This window comes from Bidens hawaiensis, unplaced genomic scaffold (assembly GCF_021521415.1).
Source record: "Bidens hawaiensis isolate Kalapana, Puna unplaced genomic scaffold, B.hawaiensis_p1.1 tig00001960_1, whole genome shotgun sequence".
NCBI lineage: Eukaryota > Viridiplantae > Streptophyta > Magnoliopsida > Asterales > Asteraceae > Bidens > Bidens hawaiensis.
In genome coordinates this window covers 3286077-3301151 of record NW_027491108.1, presented here as the reverse complement: position 1 = coordinate 3301151, position 15075 = coordinate 3286077, and the positions used below count along the sequence as shown (strand labels likewise).

Genomic DNA, 15075 nt, shown 5'->3' with positions numbered 1-15075 from the left:
CAATGGTTTTTCGGGGGTGTGGAGGTGACTGCTAAGAAATCTCAAAGATCTCTTGTTTACAGACACAAAAAAGTGGTGGTGGCTCTTATTGAGCATGACCCCTTAATAAGGAGGTGGAGACCTCCTTATATAGAGAGCCTCATGGCCACCATCATGGTACCCTAATGGGCCTAGCCCAGTTAGGGTTACCTCCACAAAACCCCCTCAGCCCAATAACATTGTATTAGTCCATATAATAAAATAAGCCAAACATAATAAATTTAGGATCGTAAAACCGGGTTTAGTACCATACCCCAAGCATCACCTTTTACCCATTATCCCCATTTCAATTCTTCAACAACATCCAAACATTTTGCCCCAATTCGATACCATCGATATTATTCAAATTCACCATCAAAGCTAAAGCTTCAGATTTCAACTACCCCCAAACTTCACTCAACGAATTCAATCCACAATCAACCTGAATGTGGCCAATCTACCATCAATTCGTCAAAAAAATATGATCTTGACGGGTTTGCAGGATTAATTAGACGTGGGTTGATGGTGGGTTTGCTTGTTTTAGGTGTAATTAGATGTCAAAAGGCTTTGGCGATGGATACTGGTGGTGGTTTAGGGGTTTTTGCACAGAAGGGTGTTGTTTGTGTGAACGATTTTGTGAATGGGCCCAAGTTTCCACAGATTATGAGAGTGTTTAGAGATCAAGGTTTGATTTTGGCTGGACTGTTGAGATTATCTGCTTTCTTTTCATTGGCTGAAACTTCAATTACCACTCTTTCGCCATGGAAGGTATGTATGCATATTTGTTTGCTATATGTATCAATGTGTTGTGTTTGTTTGACTAGTTAGAATTGTAGTTCCTAAAGTGACATTCTACAAGATTTATTAATGCTTATTGGGTATGATACTTATGGACCAATTACTCGATTAGTTTTGGGTGTAAACGAGCCGAACCTGTGCTCAACTAGGCTCTAGCTCGGCTTGTTTCAAGCTTCTAAGGCTCGTGATCAAATCATGAATGATTTTTTTCTAGCTCAAGTTTGGCTCGTTTATTACTTATTGATTAATTTATATAGGTTTGTATATATATATTATACTTATGTATTTTTTTAATTATAGTTTTTGATATAATGCATAAAATTTATTTATTTTTTATCATAAGTTTATATAAAATAACAATTAGTAAAGAAATTTACATTAAATGTATTGAATAAAAATTGCATAAATAATAGGCTCGAGCTTGTATAAGCCTGGTTCAATTTTTGCGAGCCGATCTAGAGTAGCTCGCGAGCGGCTTGGCTCATTCATATTTCATACCACTAGTTTTACTGATAACTAATAAATAGCTTTAAATGCTTATTGGGTTAATAAACGCCCAGTGCAGTTTGTTTACAGGCCAAATGAATAATGATATTGTTTGCAGGTGAGAGAGCTTGCAGAAAAGGAAGGAGAAAATGGTGTTTTCAAGTTGCTTCGTACAGATATCACTCGTTTCCTCACCACCATACTCATTGGCACAACGTAAAAATCTCATCTTTAAAGAAAGATACGAATTGAATTATTATTATTATTAGTGATGATTATAATAATTTGTACAGTGTGGTCAACATTGGAGCTACTGCACTTTTCACTGAAGCAGCCACAACAGTATTTGGCGAAGCTGGTGTTAGTGCAGCAACTAGTGTTATGACGGTTTGTGCCTAAAAATATTATATTACATTATTAAATGCTTAAAACTAGAGTTTACATTAAAAAACCTAAATCGTTTGGTGGTTTTATTTAATTCAGGTTGTTGTTTTACTTCTCACCGAGATTACTCCAAAAAGTATAGCTGTTCATAATGCTACAGCTGTTGCTAGAGCTGTGGTAAGCATAACTTGTTTATACAAAATATTAATTTATTATTTAGTATCAATATAATTAGTGTCTCAAATATTACATAGGTTCGTCCGGTTGCTTGGCTTTCTGTGGTTTTATATCCAGTTGGAAGAGTGGTAACATTTCTTTCGATGGTGATGCTTAAAATACTTGGTTTGAAAGGAAAGAGGTAAATAATTAATTATTGTTTATATATATACATATATAAATATGTTATCAAATTTATATAATTTATTTTATTTTGTTTCTAATTAAACTATGGACCAGTGAACCGTCTGTCACTGAAGATGAACTCAAGTTGATGTTAAGGGTGGCTGAGTTAAGTGGGGCCATTGAAGAGGAGGAACAGGTATATGACGTGGCATTTTGACCCATTTACTAAGCAGGTCAATTTGTTTTTTTTTATAAATATTTTAATCACAAACGGATCAAATCAGAAAAAAAATCGTTAAAAAATGTATAGGTCAAATGGATCTATTTTAATGCACACTAACTTCTAAATCGCTTTTATTCAAAAAGTAAAAATTATTATAATTATACTTATAATTAACGTGCTACATATTTATGCAGGATATGATTGAGAATGTGTTGGAAATAAAAGACACCCATGTGAAAGAGGTTATGACCCCACTTGTAGATGTAGTTGCAGTTGATTCTAGTGCAACATTAGTTGATTTTCATCACTTATGGGTGACTCATCAATATTCTAGGTAACTATTGAGAAAGTTATGTTAAATAAAACACTTCTAAATGCATATTTAGTGAAAACAATTATTAATTGCACTTACAGGGTGCCAGTATTTGAGCAGCGAATTGATAATATTGTGGGTGTAGCTTATGCAATGGATTTGTTAGAACTTATTAAGAAAGTAAGATATTGATTATTTTTTATTTTATTATATTTTTGTTATTATAGTATAGATTTTTATTTGTCTTGAAAATTTGAAGGGAGATATGCTAGAAACTGCAGTGGTGGGAGAGATTGTTCACAAGCCTGCATATTTTGTTCCTGGTAATAGTTGGCTTTGACATTTTTAGAGTCAAACTGACTCTTAAATTACTTGCAATTTTATTTTTGCAGATTCGATGTTAGTTTGGAATCTTTTGAGGGAATTCCGGATCAGGAAGGTTCATATGGCTGTTGTTCTTAATGAATATGGAGGAACTGTGGGTGTATGTTCATTGACTTTGACTTTTGTTTATTTTACGTTTTTCAAGCAGTTTAAAGCAACATTGACTTTGACTTTGTTTTTCAATAAGCAGATTGTAACCCTTGAAGATGTTGTCGAGGAAATTGTTGGTGAAATCTTTGATGAGAATGACTCGAAGGTAGATAATTAAAAAATATCTATATATATATATATATATTATAATGTTCGTACTCAGAAATCGTACGTAACGTTGGATTACAGGAGGAAATCGACAGAAAAACTGGTAATATTGTAAAGCGAGCGGAAGGAGTGTTTGATGTTGATGCAAATACATCAATCTACCAACTTTCTGAAGATTTGGATATTATGTTGCCAGAGGTGTATATACATTTGTATGTCTTTCAATATTTATTGTTAATTACTTTATTTGTTAATTTGAATTATATATTACATGCAGGATCACCAATATGAGACGGTTTCAGGTTTCATTTGTGAAGCATTTGGATATATACCAAGAACAGGTGAAACTATTAAAGTAGTTTTAAAAAAGGCAAATGAAGAAGATAATGATGAAGAGAATAAACAAGAAAATGATGGTCAAGATCAAAAAGATAGATCTCAAACATTCAAGCTTGGGGTAATTTCACTAAATTGCTGATAACAGTGTTTATTATATAAATGCACTTCATATTTTATAACATATTTATATGAAAAGGGCTAATCTTAAAAAAAGTAACATATGTTGGTTAAATTTATATTTAGGAAAATATCGTAATTAAATGATTCAACTTTCAAAATTGGATTTTTTTTAATAGCATATAAATGTACTTTTGACTTGTTTTGTTTCTTTTTGTTTGTGCATCTGAGTCGTTTAACTTATACATAAATATCACATTTTGTTAATTGGTAAAAAATTAACATTTATGTTAAAAAGTTAACACTATTTATAAAAATAAAATATTTATACATAAGTATCACATTTTTCTATATAAAGATTTTTTTCAACAATTGGTTTTTTGCATGCAAATTGATCTCAACAGGACACAAAGTTATGTTTTAATGACTAAGATGTATGAAATAGAAGTGTAATGACTAAAACAAGACAACTAGAAAAACCTTTGGTAGTTTACGCAAAAAAAGAACGGAATTTGATAAATAAAACAATATCAAATTTTCTAAAGTTTGTTTTTAGCTAATCTTGCACTCTCCAATGATGATGTGAACTCTTCTCTTAGAATGTGAAAATTATTTTCACGACTATATTACCTTTTTATACAATTTGCCATGTTAAAAGAATGAATATTGTTCTCATTGATTTGCAGATATTAGCGGGAAATTGTAGAAAAGTTAATACTGTGAGATTTGAAAGAATAAACAATAACTCAGCAAAAGAAATCAAAGAAGCCGCTCGACTCGTGCCACGATTTTGGAAAAAGAAATGGAGAAACGATGACAATTCAAGTGGTGGTGACATCTTGTTAGAAGATAACAAACAATAATAATAAAGGTATCAACTTTCACAGTTATTATTATACTTACGTAGTTACACCAAAAAAAGATTCAAGATAATAACTAAAAACTTAAGCTTTATTATAAACGAAGCGAGGTGTCGACTTCATGTTTCGTTGAGTCTGCTTGCCAAAAGTCCATAAATTGTGCGGTTTTTGCAGGTTTTTTGGAATCTGCTTTTTTGGTGTATAAATTGAGTCCAATAGTTGCAGAATCTTGAAAATTTGGTCTAGTTTTCATCATATCAGGATGCGCCAGCGGCTCATAACGGTTAGGTTGACTAGTTTGACTTTCAGGCTCAGGGAATAGCTTTAAAAGCTCCATTTCTTGTCTCTTTTCTCTCATTCTCTGCAACTGCCTGAATCTTTCTTGCAGGAGAGCTATAGACGAACCGCCACCACCATCACCGCCACTGCTGCTGCCTTGTTTCTGTGAGGAATGAAGAACCATACTGATTTATTTTTTGGTGTTAACTCTATTCAGCATATGGTTATGTGAGTCTTTATATTATAACATAGGTGTAAATAATAATGATATTTCGAAGTGCAAGCCTCCCTTTGTTGATTCTGGGTGAGCTACGTGGGGCCCAGAATCGGCGGTTTGAGCACAAGGTACAAAGAGAAAGGATAGTTTTTGAGAACAAAAGGACTTTTTGATTGAGATAAAGGGTGGGAGAATATATCCAATAGCATTTGGAATGTTGTTTTTGTGGGAATATAAGGTTAGGTTTGATACCATGGTCTACATCCTTGGTTTCTTGTTTGTGTACTTTCTTCATTCCTTTGTTCTCCAAAATTCTCAACAAAATAAAAAACAATAAACAATATTAATAATAGGAGTAAATTACATTATGACTAAGTTACATTATGTGTGATTTAAGTTTGGTTTCAATATGGTTTCAACTGTTTGTTCATCTGTAACGTATTTGTTCATTTTCAGTAACTCATCAGTGAACAAACTGTTAGGACTATGAACTTGTTTTCTCAAGAGTTGGAAACCCCATATTTTGATTGGTGACACTTGTAATTTTCACTTTGTTGTCAGGGCAATTCTGCTAGCATAATCATCGTAGATTTTGCACTCAATTTACGTTTGATTTATACTCGTGTTTTCTTCTGCATTTCTTTATTTTGCTTATAATAATCATTGTGAGAGAAATCGAGTTGATGTAAAGTATAAATCAATAATTATTATGTGAGTGAGATTGCTTTTGCAACTAAAGGTAAAAGTTAGGCTTGTTATTGGTCAACTAGAAATATGAATTATTATGAGCCTGCATTTCATACTTGGGAATTTGGATAATCAAAACTCAGTTTGTTAAATTTTAATAACGTATACTATAACTTATTCTCCCGTTGACATATAATAATTAACGATATCAACGTGATCAATAACACTCCTAACTTTTGCTTTTGTTGTTAAGAGCAATCCCAATCAAATGAATCTAGTTTGTCTAAGAATAATAATAATAATAATAATAATAATAATAATAATAATTGTAATAGACAAACATTTAAGGTGAATATTAAAACTAGAATTCTGTCGGTTTACAAAGTACCAAGTTGATAGCTTTGGAATTTGTCTGGTTGTACCTTAGCCAATATTCAAATAATGACGCGTGCGTCTTGCCATCTTATAATATCTTGATTAATCTTTTTATCTTTACGCATTTGTTTTCTAGTTATTCCTAGTGTTCCTATTGTACATGTTTGAAATGGTGCCACAAATTATAAAAAGTTTTAATCTTGCCGACGCAATCGGCTCTTGTAAACGTCTCATGCTCAAGTACTCAACATGGGAAGTTAGTCTAGCCAAGCGACACAATCGGCTCTTGTTAAAGAAATTTGTTTATAGTGTTGAATCGAAATGATGTCTTTGGCTACTTGTAGAAACCATCTATGAAACCGGGCCGCATTCCCTTTATGAATATATGATGCATGTTCTATGAGAGTTGCAAAAATCAATCATTTAAGCAATAGCTCCATTTTCAGTAATTCACTTAAATTTTCCAATTTATAGCTCTATTTCTTAATTGAAAATTGTTCCCTTATCATTTCTTGTAATTGGTAGTTACTAATATGCTTATTATTTATTAGTCTATTGTACCTTGTTCTTGATTCCCTTGGCCAAACTTTATGTTACTTGGTTGGTTGGTTTACCACATTTTACATGTTAAAAGGGGGTCTCACTACACACGGTCTCTCAATTCTTTGGATGGGTGCAGGGTTTACTAACTTTTTCATAATCTGCCAAGCGTCTTTATCACGATCAAACCTCAAGTTCATTGTTACTTTATCCTCCTATCTTCTAGTAATTTCGTTGTCCCCAAATTCACCTCCAAAATAATAATGATTTGTTACACATACACATTTCGGGTGCTACGTTTGAAACCTGGAAATCATATAAATTTCAAGTTTTGTTGGTTTTATTTGGATATACTGTTCCTTCTATTTTTTACACTGTTTTAATCAACAGTTTTAATAAACACCAAAATATGCATGGTGTTAAGAGGGGATGTCCATTCCTGTGTGGTCTAGTGGTAGAAACATGGGTATCTTAATAGAAACTCAAGTTCAGTCCTCACGTACAACACTTTAGGGTGGCTAGGCTCAATGAAGGAAGACTAAGATCCTTGTGATCTCCGGATAGATCTTGAGGGCGTCTGGTTTTACTGCCAGTGAGCATTCGGGCGGGAGGGTTTTCCCCATAACTGGAGATACTTTGGAGGTGCTTATGGGCTCCATACGGCTGGGTAGGGCCAGCTGGCGGTGGCCTTTTGCCGTTGGGTTATCTCGTACGAAGTATCTAGGCATTTTACGTTTGTTGGGCGTCAAAAAAATTAAGAGGAGATAAAAAGATAGATTAAAAAATGTTGAAAATGTTAAAATAATATGTAAAGTGTATTAAATAATATTCCAATAAAGTAAAACTTATTTTTTTTTCTTTCTTTTCTTCTTCCCTTTTTTTTTCCTGATTTTATTTTTCTGAACCGGCATAATTCATAAAGTAAAACTTATCTGATGATAGTCGATACAATATAAAAGGCTACCGTTACAGAAAATAGTCGACTATTGGGCCAAAGCCCACTTTTCTGAAGATGAACACTACATGGGCTCGATACTAATCATTGTTTAGTAAACTGACAAGTACTATTTTATAGGGCGTCCAAACCATTCGACGCTCGAACTCGCTCGCCGCTCGTTCGGAATTTGCTCGAAAAATGCTCGCTCATTTTTTCGCTCGATTGTAAACGAGCCGCTCTGCTCGGTTCGGTTTGTAAACGAGCCAAGCAAAGGTCTACTCGGTTCAGTTCGGCTCGAATATTTTTAATTTATTTTATATATAATTATATATGAGCAAATATAGAAATATATAGACAACACGCATAAAATATAAGTATGCAATTTTTTAAACCCTTTTAAATTTTTCATATTCCGTTAATTTTATAGTTTTATTAGTTCGATTCAAGTTTTCAGAATATTAAAAGTTTGTTTACACGTTCATTATATCTCACTTCAAACTTCATTCTTCTAAAAATTTATAACCTATTATACGTTTGTCTAAAAACTACTAATTTGTTTACAAAATATATTATTTACAACCTTCAAACTTGTTTCTTATTGAAAATTTTAAGGTGAAAAAGAAATAAAAAATGCTCGAAATCGCTCGATGTTCGATCGAAAAATGCTCGGTTTGATTTTGGCTCGTTTCGTTTTTCGTTCGATTCGAATTTCAGTCGTTCGGTTCGGTTCGATTGTAAACGAGCCAAGCAACAAGCAAGCCTTCGCTCGGTTCGGCTTGGCTCGTGAACAGCCCTACTATTTTATGAGCCAGATGTTTCATTAATTCAAGACAAAATAAACATTTTATGAATTAAATTATAAGGTTGGCTTGGTGGGTTGTTTGGAAAAAAAATCATGAAATTGTGTATTTTGTTAAAATTAACACCATCTCAGTATATAGATTAACTAGCTTTTGAGCTTGTGTATTATACGTGATTTATTAAATAAAAAATAATAATAAAGTCCATTATTAGAAATAAAGACACAAAATTAAAAGTAAAAAAGAAATTAAACGTATAGTACAAACAATAAGAAGTCAAGATCTCAAATTTACATTCGTATGGATAACCTAGTGTAACATCTCGAAATTTCCAAAATGATATTAATTATATTACTTAATAATAGAGGGAAAGTTGACTCGGGTTCGGGAAATAAATAATAGAGTAGGAGTTTGTATGAGTCGGGCTAGTGTTGGATTAATGGAGACGGGTTAAATGAGAATGGGCCTTAGGTCCATGGGATTTCAGGGATATAAATATCCCCTAAACCCAAAAATATCTTCATTTCCTTACTTTCTACACACACACTCCAAAAACACACACACCATCTACACCGCCGCCGGGCCGAGGAGAGGAACGGGCAGATCCGAGAGAGAGAGAGAGAGAGAGAGCGATTAGTTGTGTTAACAAGTTAAACGAGATCCAAACAAGCTCAAAAAGGTATGATTCTTGATCTTTGAAGTTTAAAGATCCAAGCTTTTTAGTGTATAAACGACCGAAAATGGTCGGGAAGCGTAGTGGGTGATATTGAACCATAGCAAGGGTGTTAAAATCGCTCAAAATGCTGGACAGAAACCGAACAGCGGCTGATCTGGGCAACTTCGCCTGCAACTGGGCAACTTCGCCTTCAAAGCGATGAACTTCGCCTGCACGCTAAGTTCGCCTGATGAACTTCGCCTGCAGGCTAAGTTCGCCTGATGGCAACTTCGCCTAAAGCTAAGTTCGCCTGATGACAACTTCGCCTAAAGCTAAGTTCGCCTGATGACAACTTCGCCTAAAGCTAAGTTTGCCTAAGGTTTAACTTCGCCTAAAGTCAAGTTCGATTAGAAAATAAATTAAAAATCTAATGAAAAATGTGTTAAGACAGTTAATGGAAATAAAATTTTTCCAAGCTGACCTGGCAGCTCGACCCCAGCCAGGGGCTCTGCCCCTTGGACCCTGCTAGGGGCTGCCGCCCCTAGACCCCGCTGCCAGGGGCGCTGCCCCCGGACCCCCGTTCGTTGTGGGTAGTAGTTAAGACTGGAAAGATGATATGAGTAGTGATAGTTAATTGATACGTATACTTGTTATACAGTCAGCCGTGCACAACTGAAGAAAGGGATTACGATCAACGGTGAACGTAACCGTGTTCAGGTGAGTTTCTAGCCCCATTCCTTGTTATGTTTTCGGGGCTGTGTGCATACTCGATGTGTTGTTAATACATTTATCCTAAGTGATAAGTGTATGTCATATGTGATATGTGTGATAGATATGAATGATTGTTTGTCGGTACGCGAACGATCTTCGGATATTGCGCGTACTGTCAGGTTAAAAATAAAGGTACGAATATTATATATCGAAGATGTATGAATATTTCAAATGAATACTTGTCGGGGCGTGAACGATCTTCGGATATTGCACGTAACGACAAGGGGTATGGTTGTTAAATGAATGAGGTAAATAATGCCTAGAGTGTTCTTCTGTTATAATGTAAGTATGTGTATATAGGTACACGAATGGCATGTGAGTTCTACGTTCGACATAGTAAGTTAGGATGGCAAATCCCTCTAGCTTCTGTCGGACATAGACTCGGCTGGTGATGGCGTAGTTAAGGACTGCGAACCTTATACGTGAAGTAGATGATATATGTAACGTAGATAAGGACTGCGAACCTTATACGTAATGTAGATAGGCGTCAGCATAGGAAAGGACTGTGAACCTTATACGTGCTGATTTTGTAGCATAGGGGAGGACTGCGAACCTCGTACGTGCTATGAATTAGGTTGCAACATAGGGAAGGACTGCGAACCTTGTACGTGTTGTGGATGTATTTCAGCATAGGAAAGGACTGTGAACCTTATACGTGCTGATTTTGTAGCATAGGGGAGGACTGCGAACCTCGTACGTGCTATGAATTAGGTTGCAACATAGGGAAGGACTGCGAACCTTGTACGTGTTGTGGATGTACTATGGTATAGGGAAGGACCGCGATCCTTGTACGTACCATAAATGGTGAACATAGGTAAGGACTGCGAACCTTGTACCTGTTCACGACCTTGAGTACAGGTATAGACGGTGAACCATGAACGTACTCTCGGTAGACTGAGGTTAGTGATTGTAGATATGTATGTATGTATGGTAGCAAGTATGTATGTAGAACAGAAGGGTAACTAGTGAAGTATAGATATGTATCTACGGATATGTATGTATGTGTATGTATTGTATGGCGTTCGATTAACTAGAACTCACTCAGCGTAGCTGACTTTTAGTATGCACGCAGGTGAGCTGATTATAGAGTTAGCATGAGGATGACGCATGGCATGGATTGAACGGCTGGCATCTGAAGAAAGAAGTAAAGATGTTTTAAATATAAAGTTTTGTGTTATGGTATCAAAGAAAAGTTTTAATGTTTTGTAACAAATGATTGATGCTTTATATTCCGCGAAAAGTTTTAATAAACTCTGATTTGAAGAATTGTGTTTATGAGTAAATCCGACGCTAAATTAGGGCCACCGGGTTCAGGGCCTTACACCTAGAAACAAATTAAATATTGCTATGAGTTAAATACTGTAGTAATAATGATTCACAACAATAATAAATACAAAAAAAATGAAAGTACATAGAATGATTTGGTACATGTCTATGAGTTCAATACGAAGAGGAAAAGTTGTTTTTTTATATGATCCTATTTCTTTTGTTGAAGTTGATTATATGATAAATGTTTATGAAATCAAAAAAACCGGAATTGACGGTTTCCAAAAAAACAAACAACCTAGTTTTAATGGTTTTAATTAATCATGGTTTTAATTAGGGATGAGATCGGGACCGTACCGGTACCGACTGGTCCCGGTCCTGAAAATTCCGGTCCCGAAATCTTTGGTTCGGTACCGATACCAAACGTAAAAAAATCGGGAAATAACGGTACCGGTCTAAGTCCCAATACCGAAACTACCGGTACGGTACTGGTACCAACCGGTACCAGTACCGAGTTTGCCCATCCCTAGTTTTAATGTTTAATAGTTTTTAGGTATAATTAACAATGGTTTTAATGTTTAATAGTTTTTTAGAATGATTATGATTAGAAAATTAAATAAATAATTCAAAATTAAATAATCACGTTAATTGGAAATTTAAATTAAATAGCATAATTAAAAATTTATATACGCGAAGTGAGAAGCTTTGCATACTTCAAACTGAATTCACGAGTCCTTTATTGTTAATAAAATGCTGACTTTTTAATAAAAAAAGTAAGATATACATAATAATTATATTTTAGGTATTAAATTGTTCTAACTTGTCATTAATATGTGTATAATATCTTGAAATATATTGAAAATGTTGTAACTCATGGGTCAACTTATTTTCACCAACGACCCATTGATAGCATACATTAAAGGGATGAGAGATTAGAATATTATAAAGGAATTTTATGCTAGGATTGAATGAAATTATGACAATTAAGAGTCATTATTTTTGTTTATTAATATAGTAAGATACACTCTCTTACTATTAAAAGCGTTCTCATCTATTTTTCTATCGCTAAATTTAAAATTACTCTAAAAATCATGATTTTTTTCTCTCATTTTTAATTAAATAATACTTTTTATATCTTTATCATTACATTTTCTCTCTACTCCACTCACAAACACTTTCAACAAATATTAAAAAATGTAAGGGGTGAACAACAGCTTTTTAAATATTGAAAATCCATTGTATTTTTTTATCTTTTCTTTGCTCACAACACTCTAAATCACGCCCTATATTATTATAAAATCCTTAAAAAAATGAAAGATATAATATGAATGCTCTCAAGTCATGTTAATTTACCCAAAATTGTAATCCCTCTTTTCTTTCTCATTCTCTCCCTTCCGAGCATCATGGTCAAAATACTCTCTTTGATATAAGCTAATGAAATGTTTAAATGAATGAAATTGATCATTCAATTATCCTGTTTGTTTACCAAGTAGAATTGAAATGAATCATTAATTTGTATTATTTGATAGGCAAGAAAAAACAAACAAATAAAATAAAAAAAATTGGTGGTAACAAGCAATGGTGATGGTGGAGGTAGTTGGTGGTGACCCGTGGCGACGACAGGTGGTGGTGGTGGTGATGGGTGGTGGCAGTCATGGTGGTTAGCGATGGCATGTGGTGTGGCGGTGGTGGTTGGTGGCGGCGTCAATGGTAGTGGTGATGTACGCAAAAAACGAGAATGGTATAAAAAACAACAAAGACGGATGAAAATAAATTTAGGATGCTTTAAAAAAATTGAATGAACTATATAATAGATAATTCCATTCTATTAATCAACTATAAACATTTTTTTGTGAATTAAATTAAAGTAATTTTAATTAATAAAATATTATTTTCTCAATTTATACTATTTAATAAATAAAAGTTTTATTTGCCACATGTCAAATAACCAGACCATCCTCCCTCCTCAATATCCCGCCTAGAATTCTTGGATCTTTAAGACCTGAACTCCTCAACCCGACCCACTCCTCGGCCAGAAACCCTAATCACCGTCTTCTACTTCGTTCTGACTCTCATGTCGGCTGTCCATTCTCACCGCAATCTATCACTTGAAACAGTAATCCTATTACTCTTTTCAGATTTTGATTTGCTAATAGGCTTTCGTCACGTCGATGTACAGTCCTTCTCTATTAATCTTCAATGGCAAATCGATTTGAGATTGTCCCACCCCCTGCTCAATCTTCTCATTACTTAATCTTCAATCACTGTAAGTTTGTGCCTAATGCATTCTTCTTTTTAATTTTAATAATTTGCTATCTGTAATCCCACTAATTCAAAGGTTAATTAACGATTAGGGTTTTGATTGCCTCCTCTAACTCTTGCCAAAATCCAGGTTAGATTACGTTTCTTGTGGCATTCTACATGATTTATGTTCCAGTCTGTTGCTCTAGCAAGTATTTTACTAAAAGTGTTCAGTCATCGTTTCTTTCCCTTTTCTGCATCTTGCCCCTCCGCTCCATAGAGTATCACATCATTTTCTTCATTTTTATATAGTGTTTTATTTCAAATTTCAGTGTTTTATAGCATGTATGTAGTTTGCAGATGGAAATGCCTAATTGATTGGGTAAAATTTGAAGTTCTATGATATTTGAAATTCATATCGGGTTTTGTTGTTCGTTTCGAGTTGAATTTCTGATTCTTACTAATATGTAGACTACTGATTTATGATGTGTTATCTAATGAAGGCACTGCATGGTAACATGTTATTTATTTATTTTTTACTTTGTATTTTATTAATTTTTTAAATTTGAACTTTGAAAATTTGAAATTTTGAGGTGCTGACATGAAAGTATTTCATGTACTTCGGAAGTTTCTACTAAATTTATGGCATGCTTATTTGAATTTAACTAACTGTTATTTTTTATTTTATTTTTTTGTTCTTCATGGTTTTGCTTGATGTTAACTTATGAATATATTCTAACATAGTGCATTATAACCAGGTAATTGTTATGGTTGAAAGCCCTAAATTAGAATCTAACAAATACTGAAGACTGAAAATGAAAAAGATGTGTAATCAACTGATTATTATAAATCTTTAATGATAATCACATATGTTTGGGTTGCAGATGATGTTGATATTTGCTATTGCATTCACAAAATCATAGGCACCTAAGAAACCAGGTATTTATTTAAGTGTTGCCCATTTGTTTTGTTGATTAATGTAGTTTGGTGTTTAATACAAAATAAGATTTAGGTTTAAAAGCTCAAATTCATGATTTACGTTATTTGTGTTTGGAAGCAAACTTCAAAATGCAGTGTTAAACTTGTGAGGAAGCATCAATTAGATATATCTTAGCCCGGTGACCTGGTTTGGATCCTAGCACTTGAGGTTTAACATGGCAAATGACTAGGATGCATGGGGACCCTGAAGTTCATAAGTAAGTCCACGTACCATTCTTTTTGTTATGCCTCGTATTGATAATTTGTCAGGAAGGATGACGTGATGGTTTGGGAAAAGAGGCATCTTAGCAAACAACCTGATTATAATATATTTGTAATAGAAATAATATCACTTATGTATTTAAATGATTTCATAGGATCTCATAATTAATATATTCTCTCCACCTCGGGCTATTGCGTGTATTTCGGGGACAACCTCATATCATGGTCCTCCAAACGTTAACCCACCATCTCCCGCTCAAGTGCTGAAGCAGAATATCGGGGGTTGCTAATGTCGTAGCTGAGATTTGTTGGTTACGAAACCTTCTTTTGGAACTCCGACACCCTTTGTCACGTGCTACTCTTGTGTACTGTGACAATATTAGCGCCATTTACTTGTCGGGTAACCCTGTCCAACACCAATGCACTAAACATATTGAGCTTGATATTCATTTTGTGCGGGAACAGGTTCAACGTGGTCGAGTTCGGATTCTTCACATGCCCACACAGCACCAGATCGCAGACATCTTCACCAAAGGCTTACCACGGGCTCTCTTTGAAGACTTTTGGTCCAGTCTCAGCATCCGC

At 34.3% G+C, this 15075-nt stretch overlaps 1 protein-coding gene across 1 annotated transcript; it reads left to right on the top strand.

The window, feature by feature from the left end:
• The first annotated feature begins 389 nt into the window (after nt 1-389).
• On the top strand, nt 390-5334 carry LOC143601509 (putative DUF21 domain-containing protein At3g13070, chloroplastic). The gene is made up of 15 exons (XM_077078905.1): nt 390-786; nt 1421-1518; nt 1596-1689; nt 1786-1863; nt 1941-2044; nt 2143-2224; nt 2446-2585; nt 2666-2744; nt 2824-2887; nt 2957-3048; nt 3139-3204; nt 3288-3404; nt 3484-3663; nt 4349-4533; nt 4697-5334. The coding sequence occupies exons 1-14, from the start codon at nt 541-543 to the stop codon at nt 4523-4525; spliced, it is 1617 nt and encodes a 538-aa protein (XP_076935020.1). The 5' UTR covers nt 390-540; the 3' UTR covers nt 4526-4533; nt 4697-5334.
• Nucleotides 5335-15075: the final 9741 nt, after the last annotated feature.